Raw genomic sequence first — 16,025 nt, 5'->3', positions numbered from 1 at the left:
GATTTATGTTTAAGTATTTTTTGTAACAAGATTATTTATAATGGCAAAAATTTGGGAAGTACTAATCGAAGATTGCTTAACCAAAGCGTGGTGTAATCAAATCATTGAACATAATACAGTTATTACATATTATGAGTTCTAGGAAGATTTAAGACCTTGAAGAAATAATCTTTAAGTAAAAAAAAGGATACAATATATATATTGTTGAATCCTAATTTGGAAAAAAAAAAGTGAGTATGCATGCATGTGTGTATAAAAAAATTGTAGTAAGAAATATATTATCTGTATAGTCCGCATATTTTCTACCATAAGCATTAACTTATATGGTTATAAATATTAATTTCTTAAAAGCCTAGATTTATAAATAATAGATTGTTTCTCCTAGTCAAACTTTGTCATTAAGGTTAGAATTCAGAAAATCAAACTGGAATATTGGTAAAATATTATGTAATATTTTCTTTGCATTTTTAATAAAATCTTACATGACCACAAACATTTTATAACTGTAAAACAGATTACTATTGCCTTCTTTGGATCCCTCTTATTAAAATAAAAAGCATAATTTAATTTTTCAGCTATTTTACTATTATTTGTTCATACAGGCAGATGGATAAGAGACTGACCTGTAACCGTTCTGGAATTTGGTTTTAGCCTTACTTAGAAGGTAATAAACCCAAGACTCTGAGGTCAGAGACAAAGGACTTTATTACTCATGTCACAGCAAGCAGCATGAACATCAAATTACTGGTTTTTCTTGCTACCCCGCACGTCCCATGGGGAGATGTAGTGGGCCCAGATGGATGCCTGCCCATGCAATGGGGTGCATTACAGGAAAGAAACACTGAGCTTGGGGATCCATTACTTTTGTACCACCAAGCCTGCTCTTTGTGTGGAAGGGAGACATTGCCTCATTCCTTAAAGTCGTTTGCTGTTAACACAGCTGTGAGAAATGTCACAGTTAAAAAGCCCTGGGCCAGTAAAGATTACTACAGCCTAGGAAACCCTAGGAGCCCTGGAGGCATAGTGGTTAAGAGCTCGGCTGCTAACCAAAAGGTCAGCGGTTCTAATCTACCAACCGCTCCATGAAAACCCTACGGGGCAGTTCTACTCTGTCCTTTAGGGTCGCTATGAGTCGGAATTAACTCAACGGCAATGGATTAAAGGGTCGTCAGGGTCTTGCATTTTTAGCATCCCAGCTAGGATGCTCAGGGCCCATGGCAAATTGTCTTCACCAGTAATCCACCTCTCAGCCCTACATGTTAGTAGCTAAACTCAAATTTTTACATGAGTACCCCATACTTGTGCCAAAATTGTCAGGTTTGATATTTTATCTTATCCTACTCACGAACTAATAAGTTAGCCCATTACTGTTTCATGGAGGCTGGGAGAAGAAATGAGATTCCCGTTTCAGAGACAAAGGCCTTGCATTCTTGGCATACTCAGCAAGAATGTGCATAGACACTCAGGGCCCATGGTGAATTGCTTCTCTCAACAATAACATAAAAAATATTAGCTCCTTAAATACACTTGCTATACCTACCCAAGAAGTACTCTGTCAACAGCTACATTAGTGGAAGAAGAAATCAGAACTTTCCATGGTCTTGCATTTCCATCTGTAGAAGCTTCACTCTTTTCAAATAGCTGTACAAAGAATAAAATAACTACTGCCAGCAAATAACTCTTTCCTGCTCCAAAGACACCTAATTATTTTAAAGGAAGGGGGAAAAAAAGTCATTGAAGGATTTTAAGTAATAGAATTGACTTAATTGACTGATCTGCATTTTAGAAAAACTACTTGGATGTTAATGTGGAGGAAGAAAAAGCTACAGGTAAATCAGTTAAAGTACCAATTATCAGTTGTGTAAGATAATCATAACCATATTACATGCTGACATTTACTAAGTGCTTCCCATATGCCAGGTGCCTTTACGTGTGCTAATTCATTTAATCATCCAACCCTCTAAGGTAGATGCTATTACTATCCTCTCATTTTACAGGACTGGAAAATTTAAATTAAGAGATAAGGAACCTGCCCATGATCATTGTTGTTGGCTGCCATTGAGAGCTAGCCTCTGACTCATGGAGATTCCACGTACAAAATGATCAGACTGTTGTGATCCATAGGGATTTCATTAACTGAATTTCAGAGGTAGATCGTCAGGCTGTTCTTCCTAGTCTGTTTTGGTCTGGGTCACCACTGAAACCTGTTCAGCATCATAGTAACACACATGCCTCCACAAACAGACAGGTTGTGGTTGTGCCTGAAGTGCATTACCTGGGAATGGAACCCATATCTCCTGCATAGAAGGTTAAGAATTCTACTACTGGATCACCATTGCTCTTGTGCAAAATCATACAGCTAATAAATGATAGAGCAAGGAGATAATTCCAGGATTCTAGATCTAGGGCCCACACTTTTACTCACTAGGCCACATGGAGGTATGCTGAAGGCCTGGATGATGGTGCAAGTGAACTGAAGAGTATCTATAAGAAAGATGGGTGGACGCTAGATGAGACACATCTCAGTGACTGATCTGATGGTGGCAGATAAACAGTAAGAAATGTAGGAAGAAGACTGAAAGAAAATCATCTAATATAGGGAGAAAGAAAATCTAGACTGACCCTCAGGTGTCCAGCTTGGTCTACAGGGTGGATTTGATGTAATTCCTCAAAATAGGACAAAAAGTAGGATTGGCTTGGAGATGGAGGTCTGTGAGAAGAAATGGGGCATATGGAGATTTGAATTCAAAGTACTAGATATGTTCTGGTGGACACATCAGGGCAATTACATATACTTCGTTTACAGTGAGGAGAAAAATCTGGCCTCAAGATTCGATGTGGGCATTGTCATGGGGTATGATGAAACTGGACAAAGTCCTAGGTACAGATGGGATTAGACTGCTTGCTCAGTTTGTTTAGAATACGAAGAGGGCCCAAGAAGGAGCTGTGGGGTAAAGAAGACTAACATTTAAGAGATGAGCCAAGTAAGAAGAAACCATGAAGTAGATTGATAATGAGTAATAACAAACCAGGAGGGAATCACATTCTTCCATGCAGATTAAGGAAGAATAGTTTCAAAGGGAGAGGCGTCAACAGAAAAAAATCAAGTCAGGTAAAGTAGTTTAAAAAATTCCATATTTGTGAGAATTTAGCAAAAGGAGTTTTAGTGGTGTGAGGTAAACTCAGTTAACAAAAGTTGGAAATAGATGGGAGGTAAGAAACAAATAAACAAACAACCCCAGAGATTTTCATATATGAACTACTTTTTCAATAAGCTTTGCTTTGAAGAGAAGGAAATAGGTAAGACAACAGCTAGAGATGGCATAGATTCGATTTTGATTTTTCTTTCAAGCTGGGAGCCACTTCAGTATGTATGCTTATATATTAAGAAAAAGGGAGAAAGGAGAAATTTAAGATAAAGCAGAGGGAAGATGTTGATGGATCAAAAAGAGGTGACAGAATCTAGATAGACATATTAGCTCTGAATAGGAGGAAACAGAGCCCCTTCAGTGGAACAAACAGAAAGATGTTAAGACTAGGTCCAGAGGCAGGGGCCAAGCTGGCGGAGTAGTCAGATGCTTCCTGAGGTCCCTCTTACAACAAAGACCCCCAAAAAAAGTGAATCAATTATATATGACAATCTAGGAGCCCTGAACATTAAAGACAAAGTTGAGGAGTTGGACTGAGTGTCAGGGCGAGGGAGAGACAGTTCAGAAGCAGTGAGGATTTCTCAGACCTGACCTGGGCGGCACCCTGCATGCTGGACCAGCCAGCGTGAGCAGGCTGAGACAAGCAGTAGTGCTCAGGATGCATTTTCCACTCCAGCAGAAACTGAGAGGCAAAGAGTCTGCAAAAACCTGCAGAACCAGGGGAAAGCGGTGCTGGATCTGTGAAAGTTAAGTGCAAGCGTCTAACCTACCACGCAGGTTCAAAACACCCTTCCACCTCTGGGAAGTACTACTCACCCATTTACCCATACCCTCCCTATTCTGCTCTGGTCCCGGTACAGCTTCAGAACCTTTGGGACACAGCAAAAGCAGTGCTCACAGGTCAATTTATAGCAATAAATACACATATCCAAAAAGAAGAGAGGGCCAAAATCAAAACATTAACCCTAAACCTCCAACAAGCAGAAAGAGAGCAGCAAAAGAAGCCCACAGGCACCAGAAGAAAGGAAATAATAAAAATTAGAGCAGAATTAAATGAAATAGAGAATAGAAAAATAATTGAAAGAGTTAACAAGACTGAAGCTGGTTCTTTGAAAAGGTCAACAAAATTGATAAACCAGTGGCCAAACTGACAAAAGAAAAACAGGAGAGGAAGCAAATAACCTAAATAAGGAATGAGATAGGTAACATCACAACAGACCCAACTGAAATTAAAAGAATCATAACAGAATACAATGAAAATTGTATTCCAACAAATTTGAAAACTTAGAGGAAATGGACAAATTTCTAGAAACACACTACCTACCTAAACTAACACAAACAGAGATAGAAAAACTAAATAAACCTGCAACAATAGAAGAGATTGAGGAAGTAACTAAAAAACTACCAATGAAAAAAAGCCCTGGCCCTGACAGCTTCACTGGAGAATTCTCCCAAACTTTCAGAGAAGAATCAACACCAGTACTACTAAAGGTATTTCAGAGCGTAGAAAAGGATGGAATACCCCCAAACTCATTCTATGAAGCCAGCATAACTCTGATACCAAAATCAGGTAAAGTCACCACAAAAAAAGAAAATTACAGACCAATAGCTCTCATGAACATAGATGCAAAAATCCTCAATAAAATTCTAGCCAATAGAATTCAACAACATATTGAAAAAATAATTCACCATGACCAAGTGAGATTCCTTCCAGATATGCAGGGATGGTTCAACGTTAGAAAAACAATCAATGTAATCCATCACATAAATAAAACAAAAGGCAAGAATGACATTTGGCAAAATCCAACACCAATTCATGATAAAAAAAAAAAAAATCTCAGCAAAATAGGAATACAAGCAAAATTCCACAACATAATAAAAGGCATTTATACAAAGCCAACAGCCAACATCATCCTAAATGGAGAGAGTCTGAAAGCAATCCTCTTGAAAACAGGAATCTGACTAGGATGCCTTTTATCACCATTCTTATTCAAAATTGTGCTGGAGGTCCTAGCCAGAGCAATAAGGCAAGAAAAATAAATAAAAGGGCATCCAAATTGGTAAGGAAGAAGTTAAAGTATCCCTATTTGCAGATGATATGAGCTTATACACTGAAAACCCCCAAGAATCCACAAGAAAACTACTGGAACTAATAGAAGATTTCAGCAAAGTATCAGGATACAAGATAAACATATGAAAATAACATGCATTCTTCTACACCAACAAAGAGAACTTCCAGAAGAAATCACCTAATCAATACCATTTACAATAGCCCCAAAGATACTTAGGAACGCTTAGGAATAAATCTAACCAGAGACGTAAAAGACCTATACAAAGAAAACTACAAGACACTACTGCAAGAAACCAAAAGAGACCTACGTAAATGGAAAAACATACTTTGCTCATGGCTAGGAAGACTCAACATTGTGAAAATGTCAGTTGTACCCAAAACAACCTACAGATACAATGCAATCCTAATCCAAATTCCAATGACGTTTTTTAACGAGATAGAAAAACAAATCACCAACTTCATGTGGAAAAGGATGATGCTCCGGGTAAGTAAAGCATTATTGAAGAAGAGGAACAAAGTAGGAGGCCTCACGCTACCTGATTGTAGAACCTATTATACTGCCATGGTAGTCAAACAACAACATCTGGTCCAACAACAGATACATAGACCAATGGAACAGAATTGAGAATCCAGACATAAATTCATCCACCTATGAGCAGCTGATATTTGACAAAGGCCCAAAGTCTGGTAAATGGGGAAAAGACAGTCTCTTTAACAAATGCTGCTGGCATAACTGGATATCCATCTGCAAAAAAATGAAACAAGACCCATACCTCACACCATGCACAAAAATGAACTGAACGTGGATCAAAGGCCTAAATATAAAATCTAAAACAATAAAGATTACGGAAGAAAAAATAGGGACAATGTTAGAAGCCCTGACATATGGCATAAATAGAATACAAACTATAATTAATAATGTACAAACACCAAAAGAGAAACTAAATAACTGGTAGCTCCTAAAAATCAAACACTTATGCTCATAAAAAGACTTCACCAAAAGAGTAAAAAGACAACCTATACACTGGGAAGAAACTTTTGGCTTCAACATATCTGGTCAGGGTCTAATCTCTAAAATCTACAAGATACTGCAAAAACTCAACAACAAAAAGACAAACCAATTAAAAAATGGGGTAAGGATATAAACAGGCACTCCACCAAAGAAGACATTCAGGCAGCTAGCAGATACATGAGGAAATGCTCACGATCGTTAACCATTAGAGAAATGCAAATCAAAACTACAATAAGATACCATCTCACCCGAACAAGGCTAGAATCAATCAAAAAAACACAAAAGAGAGACTGGAACACTTATACACTGCTGGTGAGAATGTAAAACGGTTACAACCACTTTGGAAATCAATTTGGTGCTTCTTTAAAAAGCTAGAAATTGGAAGTACCATAAGATCAAGCAATCCCACTCCTTGAAATATATCCTAGAGAAGTAAGAGCTGTCACAAGAATAGATATATGCACATCCATGTTCACTGCAGCACTGTTCACAATAGCAAAATGATGGAAACAACTTAGGTAACCATCAATAGATGAATGAATAAACAAATTATGGTATATTCACACGATGGAATACTATGCAATGATAAAGAACAATGATGAACCCATGAAACATCTCTCAACATGGATGAATCTGAAAGGCATTATGCTGAATGAAATTAGTCTGTCGCAAAAGGACAAATGTTGTGTGAGACCACTATTATAAGAACTCCAGAAAAGGTTTAAACACAGAAGAAAACATTCTTTAATGGTTATGAGGGTGGGGAGGGAAAGAAAGGGGAATTCACTAGATAGTAGACAAGAATTATTTTAGGTGAAAGAAGGGCAACACACAATACAGGTGACATTGGCACAACTGGACTAAACCAAAAGCTAAGAAGTTTCCTGAATACAGGGGAACACTTCGAGGGACAGAGTAGCAGTGGCGTGGGTCCGGGGACCATAGTTTCAGGGGACATCTAGGTCAACTGGCATAACAAAGTTTATTAAGAAAGTGTTCCGCATCCCACTTTGGTGAGTAGTATCTGGGGTCTTAAAAGCTTGCTAGTGGCCATCTAAGATGCATCAATTGGTCCCAACTCGCCAGGAGCAAAGGAGAATGAAGAACACACAGCAAAATATTAGCCCAAGAGACAAAAGGTCCACATAAATCAGAGACTCCATCAGCCTGAGACCAGAAGAACTAGAAGGTACCCGGCTACCACCAATGATTGCCCTGACAGGAAACACAACAGAAAGTCTCTGACAAAGCAGGAAAAAAGTGGGGTGCAGAACTCAAGTTCACGTAAAAAGACCAGACTTAATGGTCTGACTGAGACTAAAGAAACTCCCGAAGACATGGCCCCTGGACTCTTTGTTAACCCAGAAATAAAACCATTTCTGAAGCCAACTCTTCAGACAAAGATTAAACTGTACTATAAAACAAAATAATACACATGAAGAGTGTGCTTCTTAGTTCAAGTAGATATACAAGACTAACTGGGCAGCTCCTGTCCGGAAGCAGGATGAGAAGGCAGAAAGGGATAGGAGCTGGTTGAATGGACACAGGAAACAAAGAGGGAGTGCACTGTCACATTATAGGGATTGCAAACAGAGTCGTATAACAATATATGTATAAATTTTTGTATGAGAAATTAACTTGAGCTATAAACTTTCACCTAAAGCACAATAAAGAAAAAGAAAATGATAGCAAAGAAATCCTATTTTCTATATGTAAGGGAATATGCATTCTTTATACATTTCCCCCACCATGCATCTGTCAGTTTGTTGCACTGTCGTGGCTTGTGTGTCGCAGCAGTACATCGAGAGAGAACTACCGGAAATTCAAGCTGGATTCAGAAGAGGGTGTGGCATGATGGATATCATTGCTGATGTCAGGTGAATCTTGGCTGAAAACAGAGAATATCAGAAAGATGTTTACCTGTGTTTTACTGACTATGCAAAAGCATTTGGCTGTGTGGATCATAACAAGTTCTGGATAACACTGTGAAGAATGGGAATTCCAGAAGATTTAATTGTGGTAATGCGGAACCTGTACATAGAACAAGAGGCAGTTGTCCGAACAACTAGATACTGTGTGTTTAAACTACAAGTAGAACAAGGAGATACTGTGTAGTTTAAAATCAGGAAAGGTGTGCATCAGGGTTGTATCCTTTCTGTATGCTGGGCAAATAATACAAGAAGCTGGACTATATGAAGAATGTGGCATCAGGATTGGTGGAAAACTCATTAACAACCTTCAATATGCAGATGATACAACCTTGCTTGCTGAAAGCAAAGAGGCCTTGAAACACTTATTGATGAAGTTCAAAGACTGCAGCCTTCAGTATGAATTACACCTCAACATAAAGGAAACAAAAATCCTCACAATTGGACCAATAAGCAACATCATGATAAATGGAGAAATGACCGAAGTTGTCAAGGATTTGTTTTTACTTGGATACACAACCAACGCACCAGTAAGTAGAAGTCAAGAAATCAAACAATGTATTGCGTTAGGCAAATCTGCTGAAAAAGACCTCTTTCAAGTGCTGAAAGACAAAGATGTCACTCTGAGGACTAAGGTACCCCTGACCCACGCCATGATATTTTCAATCGCCTCATCTGCATGTGAAGGAGTTGATGCCTTTGAACTGTGGTGTTGGTGAAGAATACTAAATATACCATGGACTGCCAGAAGAACAAACAAGTCTGTCTGGGAAGAAATACAACCAGAGTGCTCCTTGGAAGAGAGGATGACGAGACTTCATCTCATATACTTTGCACATGTTATCAGGAGGGACTAGTCCCTGGAGAGGAACATCACACTTGGTAGAGGGTCAGTGAAAAAGAAGACGACCCTCAACGAGAAGGACTGACATGGTGGCTGCAACAATGGGCTCAGACATAGCAATGATTGTGAGGATCGTGCAGGATTGTTCTGTTGTACATAGAGTTGCTATGAGTCGGAACGGACTCAATGGCACCTAACAACACTTATAAGGATGAGTGTACTACTAGTTAGTTAATGTCAGTTTTATAAGACAAGTGTTTGTTTTGTAAGAAAAAGAATAGGTGCAAACTTAGGTAAGTTGGAAAAAGAGGGCAGGACATAGCAAGGAGTTTCTGTTATGAACTCCATTTCCTATTTTAGAAGCAAGATCAATTTCAGAGACACAGTGGGTCAGGGGCAAGGATGGGTTCATGAGAATGAAAAGTTTGGAATAGCTTCTGTGAAGCATAGAAGAGTGAGCTAACTAGGAATTAATAAGAGACTTTTCTGATCAGAATTGAAGTCTATTAGAGCAACAAACAGAAATCTAGATCAAATCTGGGTGCTTCGTGTATAATGTTATTCATTCATCAGATGTGCTACCAATTCTCTCCTTTAGGGTGGTCAGATCTGATCTCAGCTCAGGTAACAGTTTACTAAAGTGGGTTCAGGTTCAAAAAGTCTATTTAGAGTTATTCTGGAAGCTTAACTAGGAAACTGCAAAGAAGCAGAGCTTACATCAAAATTTATTAGAGCTATTTTCTTTCTTGCTTCTTACCATGTATGATTGTGATAGGGAGGGTATGGGTTCGTAGTTCCTGTACTTTAGCACTGTCGTGTGATATCATCATGTGAGCTATTTGAATCAGAGCTGTAGCTTGGTCCTTGTTTAACTTGTGTACCTGAATTAACTCACTAGCTAACTGCAATGATGTTCCAGGGCTTAGTTCAAATTTTGTGTTGGTATTTATGAAGGCTGGTGGAATAAATTTTCTTTTATTGACTCTCTTGTTAACTGTAGTTGGTGAAGACCTAGGAAAAAGCAGTAAAAAAAAGTCAAAGAAAAATGAGGGGCTTTTGAAATAGGTTAGTAAAGTCATTCATAACTTAGCCTTCACTCTATAAGCCTCACAAAGAACATTTTTTAAAGAGCACAAATGGATACTTACCCCAATTTGGAGGAGGGTAGGAGAAGAGAGCACTAACATTTATTGAGTATCTACTATGTGTTGGCACTATGCTAATCATTTTGTACGCTGTTTGATGTAAACTTCATAACTACCCTATGAAGTAGTCAGTTATCCCAAATACAGGCACAGGAATGTTCTTTTTTTTCCCCAAAAAAGCACACAGCCAGTAAGTGGTGGAATGACTTTAAAGCCCATGCTCTATTATGCAAAGCTGACTTAGATAATTAATATAGCTTCTATTTCAGGTAAAACTACATTAAATACATTGATTTTATTTGTATTTCTATAAAGACCGAATTAATGTCAAAGCAAATAAATAACATAATAGAATCATAAGGATATTTATCTTTTTACACAGGTCTTCATTACGGTGAAAAGAATGAAACAAGATAGGTAATCACATTCCAAATTAGAAAATATACTTTTTCTTGCCATTTTAATGCATTTAGTATAATATCACTTATAATTTTTTAAACAGGGACATGGTGCTTGAGAAATTTAAAATGAAACATAGGTTTCATTAAAATTACTATTGATATACACACTGAATTCAAGCTGTAAAATGCTTCCTTAAAATGTTAAATATTGGTGGCATAAAACTATATGTGCATAAAAAATAAAATCAATAGTCCAAAGATTCTTAAGAAACTATCCCTTGACAAAGGATAAAACTTTGCAGTAACATTTATTAACCTAAACCAAGACGGCTGGATAGATAAATAGATAGGGAAAAGGAAAGAAAGTAAGGAAATGATACATGTTTCACCCTCTCTTTTTATTTTTCATTATTGCCAGTAATCTCAGTTTCTAAAAAAATTAAAACTTTATTGTTAACATTTATGTAATGTGCTTCATTGCATTTTTGTATTCACTTTTTGTCACCACTTTTGAATATCAATGACCCAAAGACAAGTAATGACTTACATTGTTAACAGGTGCGGTGTTAGAGGTAGAGTAGCTGGATTAAAGTAGCTCTGAATGTTTTTCAAAGTGGTTAGCTCTGTGCTAGCATTACAAACCAGTAATGCATGGACCACTGCTGTGGAAAGGATACAGGAAATAAATACTCAATGTAAATAAAATGATTCACTAAAAAAAAATCTGTATTAAAGTATCAATATAACTTAAGAGTTCAGCTACTGAATTAAGCACATGACATTAAGATAAACCCTTAAACACATGCAGAGCCACTCAAAGATTTACCAATTAAAGTACTAAACTATATGCTCACTCATACTTTACGTACTGACATCCATAACTGCGTAACTTAAACTGGGACTCCAAACATCAGCAAATGAACAAAAACAATTGCGTGAAAGGAGGGTAAGAATGGTTGCACAACTCAAAGAATATAATCATGTCACTGAATTGTACATGTAGAAATTGCTGAATTGGTATATGTTTTGCTGTGTATATTTTCAACAACAACAAAAATAAAAAAAACAAACTATTAAAAATAAAAAGAACAATTGCTTTGAGTTGGGACATGGTGGCACAGCTTGAGACTAACAGTTCCACTTAGGATACCATCTTAGACTGTATAAGGGTGTTTGCACAACTTTTGAACATTTTCTTGTATTTCTACCTCAATTATTTTATAGAACTACATGGAAAGCAGAAAACTAGAATGCTGATATTGGTGAGTAAATAATTTAGACATATATGAAAATATGTATACAAAAAGTGACAAATGTTCATGTAATTAGACTCTTATCGGACTCAAGCTAATTGACTACGTTGAATTTTTTATTCAGTAAAGACCAAAAGTTAAAAAGTATATAAAATACCAGAAACAGGTCATAAAGCACTGTCTTTAATTAGTTATGAACCAAATTCAACCATCGAAAATGATTCCAGAGATTAAAACGCATAGAAGTCTACAGATTCATAGAACTGAACAGGTAGTCAGTTTACTAAAGATTTCTTTATTAAAAACAAAATAAGACTGTTAGCCTACTGTCTTATTAAGAATTTCTTATGAAAGATGATAAAATACCTTCAAAGTAAAAAACCCCACTCTTGCTCAACCCTCTGCAAGATCTCTGGTAAAATCAACAAGACCTTCTCGATGTAAAAGTAAATTATTCGTTTACTAAATGTACATTTCAAGTAAACCAAATGAGCATATATTGTATAAAGGTCAACTTTAAAAAAATATTTAAGTGAAGATTAAAAATTGCATTAGATTGTTAGCCCTCTGGAACTTGAACTGCAGAGATGTTTATATACATTTCAAGAACCCACTGTACATAATAGCGGAGGTGGGTGCTTTTATTTTGTTTGTTTATTTTAATCAAATAATTTTACACAGTTAGCATCTTTGCTCACAGTGCATACCATGTCTATCATTTTTTTTTATATAAATTAATGTGGGCCTGGTAATACTTACTGTTAGTGGGCCAGTTTGAAGGAAAATACCCTTTCAAAGGCAGTAGCTCTACCTCATTGATAGATGATGGTCCAAAGAAAGCACTACATGCAATAAAGGTATCTAGTTCAAAGTCCAGGGTTTTTGAAACCACCCAAAGATCATCTGAAAAGACAAACATTTTTTTAAAGGAATCAGAATGATGCTATATCCAAAGCTAAATATGGGTTTCTTAGATGCTTAAAACCTGTTACCGTTGAGTTGATTCTGACTCACAGTGACCCTATAGAACAAACTAGAACTGTTCCATAGAGTTTCCAAGAAGCAGCTGGTGGATCTGAACTTCTGGTTAGCACCTTGAGTTCTTAACTACTGCGCCACTAGGGCTCTTAGTCCTACGTTATTTCACACAAAAAAGGCAAACAACCCAATTAAAAAATGGGTGAAGGACTTGAACAGACATTATCACCAGAGAGGATATTCAAATGACCAACAAGCACATGAAAAGATGCAAAGCCATTAGCTGTTAACCCACTGCCATAGAGTCAATTCCGATTCACTGGGGGATGCAAATCAAAACCATAATGAGACACCATCTAGTACCCATTAGATTGACAATGATCAAAAAGATGGAAAATACTAGGTGCTAGCAAGGTTGTGGGGAAACAGGAACCCACATCCATTGCTGGCGGGATTGTAAATTGGTACAGTCATTGTGAAAAACAATTTGGTGGTTCCTTCGAGAAGTTGAACATAGAGCTACCACAGACCCAGCAATTTCACTCTTATGCATATACCCAAAAGACTCGAAAGTAGAGATGCAAACGGACATATGTACATTTCAGCACTAATCACAACAGCCAAAACGTGGAAATGACCAAAATTTTCATCAACTGATGAATGAATAAACAAAATATGGTATATACATACGATGGAATATTACTCAGCCATAAAAAGAATGAAGTCCTGATGGGTGTCACAACATGGACGAACTCAGAGGACATTATGCTGAATGAAATAAATCAGACTCAAGAGGATAAATACTGTATGCTATCATGTATATGAAAGAAGCAATTATAAAGAAATCATAAGCGATTAGCAGTTACCAGGGGCAGGAGTGAGGGGGAAAATAGAATGTACTGAATGAATGCTAATGGTGGTGGGATAATTGGAAATAGATGTGGAGAATGTTTGCACAAATTAAAGAATGCGATCAGTGTCACTCAAGAGTAGAAATGATTAAATAATGTAAGCTTTATTGTATGTATATCATTATAATAAAAAAAGTTATTATAGTCTACAAGATTTCACCCAATCTCAGATCTGAACACATACATTTCATTTCAATGTTTTTAACTCAATTGGTTTTATAATTACATTTTAAAAATTTGTTTTATAATTATAAAAAACAATATAAATAAAACAATATCTAACTAATCTTTTTATTTTAAAGTAGCTTTATAGCTACCTCAGACTTGTCCAAGTAAGAATACTAGTCTAAAAAGATGCTCTGCCATATAGTGGTTTCCACGCTCAAAAAAGAAATCACCAATCATAGATAGGAGTTCTCTTAATGGATCTCCACTTAACTGGCTCTCCAGATTAACTGATATTCTTTTCTTCTGTAAAACATCTCACATACTTTGGATATGTTATCAGGAAGGACCAGTCCCTAAAGAAGGACATCACATTTGGTAATGTAGCGGGTCAGCAAAAAAGAAGACCCTTGACAAGATGTATTGAGATAGTAGCTGCCAACAATGGGCTTAAATACCCAGCAAAGTGGCATGGTACAAGATGAACACACAAAAATCAGTTGAGTTCTTCTACACTGACAAGGAAGACTCTGAAAAGGAAATCAAGAAAATAATACTATTTACAATAGCCCCCAAGAGGATAAAACACCTAGAAATAAACCTAACTAGGGACATAAAAGACTTATACAAGGAAAAAGTATAAAACACTACTGCAAGAAACTAATTAAGGATATCTACATAAATGGGAAAACATTCCATGCTCACAGATTACAAGACTTAACATTGTGAAAATTTTAATACTACCAAAAGCGATCTATAGATATAAGGCAACCCCAATCCAAATCCCAACATCATTCTTTAATAAAATGGAAAAACTAATCCTCCACTTTATATGGAAAGGTAGGAGGTCCCCAATAGCTAAAGCAATATTGAACAAGAAGAACAAAGTAGTAGGCCTCTCACTTCCCGATCTCAAAACTTACTATATAGCCACGATAATCAAAACAACCTGGTATGGGTTCAGTGACAGACACATAAACCAAAGGAATAGAATTGAGAACTCAGAAGTAAACCTATCCACCTATGCGCAGCTGATCTTCAACAAAGGGTAAAAGTCCATCCAATGGGGAAGGAAGAGTCTCTTTAACAAATGATGCTGGCAAAACTGGATATCCATATGCAGAAAAATGAATCAGGATCCATACCTCACACCATGTACAAAAACTAACTCAAAATGGATCAAAGATCTAAATGTTAAAGCTAAAACTATAAAATTTCTGGAAGATAACATAGGGTAAAAACTAGGGGACCTAATCTTCGGCATAAATTGCCTATCAAACAAAGCTAAAAATGCATGAATGACAGAAGATAAATTAGATACCTGAGACCTCTTAAAAATTGAATACTTATGTTCATCAACAGACTTTACCAAGAAGGTAAAAAGAACCTACCGACTGGGAGAAAGTCTTTGGCAAAGATATACCTGATAAGGGTTTAATCTGTAAAATATATAGAAAACTCCAATGACTCAATAACAAAAAGACAAACAATACAGTCAAAAAATGGGCAAAGGACATGAACAGACACTTCATCAAAGAGGACATTCAGGTGGCCAATAAATAACATGAAATGATACTTGTGATCATTAGCCATTACCCATTGCCATCAAGTCGATTCCAACTCATAGTAACCCTATGGGACAGAGCAGAACTGCCCCATGGGGTTTCCAAGGAGTGACTGGCAGATTCAATTTGCCGACCTTTTGTTTAGCAGCTGAGCTCTTAACCACTGCACCACCAGAGCTCCATCATTAGCAGCCGAGCTCTTAACCACTGCACCACCAGAGCTCCATCATTAGACATTAGAGAAATCCAAATCAAAACTACAATGAAATACCATCTCACCCCTGCAAAAATGCCAATGATCAAAAACACAGAAAAAAACAAATGCTGATGAGGTTGTTGGGGGATTGGAACTCTTATACATTGCTAGTGGGACTGTAAAATGGTACAACCACTATGAAAAGCAGTATGGCACTTCCTCAAAAACTTGAAATAGAAATACCTTATGATCCAGCAATCTCACTCCTAGGTATATATATCCTAGAGATATAAGAGCAGTGACACAAATAGACATATACACACCTATATTCATTGCAGCAGTATTCACAAAAGGAAAAAGATGGAAACATCGTAAGTGTTCATCAACAGATGGATAAACAAATTGTG

At 36.9% G+C, this 16,025-nt stretch overlaps 1 protein-coding gene across 1 annotated transcript in view; it reads right to left on the bottom strand.

The window, feature by feature from the left end:
- The window catches only part of ZGRF1 (zinc finger GRF-type containing 1), a 99,843-nt gene that overhangs the window by 10,906 nt on the left and 72,912 nt on the right, over positions 1–16,025 (bottom strand). The window contains exons 18-21 of the mRNA XM_049885494.1: positions 12,563–12,706; positions 11,098–11,212; positions 9,762–10,015; positions 1,541–1,700 (exon numbers count right to left, since the gene is read on the bottom strand). Coding sequence (XP_049741451.1) covers positions 1,541–1,700; positions 9,762–10,015; positions 11,098–11,212; positions 12,563–12,706 — 673 coding nt within the window. The remainder of the gene's footprint in view (positions 1–1,540; positions 1,701–9,761; positions 10,016–11,097; positions 11,213–12,562; positions 12,707–16,025) is intronic.

Source organism: Elephas maximus, chromosome 5 (genome assembly GCF_024166365.1).
Source record: "Elephas maximus indicus isolate mEleMax1 chromosome 5, mEleMax1 primary haplotype, whole genome shotgun sequence".
Classification (NCBI taxonomy): domain Eukaryota; kingdom Metazoa; phylum Chordata; class Mammalia; order Proboscidea; family Elephantidae; genus Elephas; species Elephas maximus.
The sequence above is the reverse complement of the archived record's forward strand: the minus strand, read 5'-3'. Positions and strand labels throughout refer to the sequence as shown.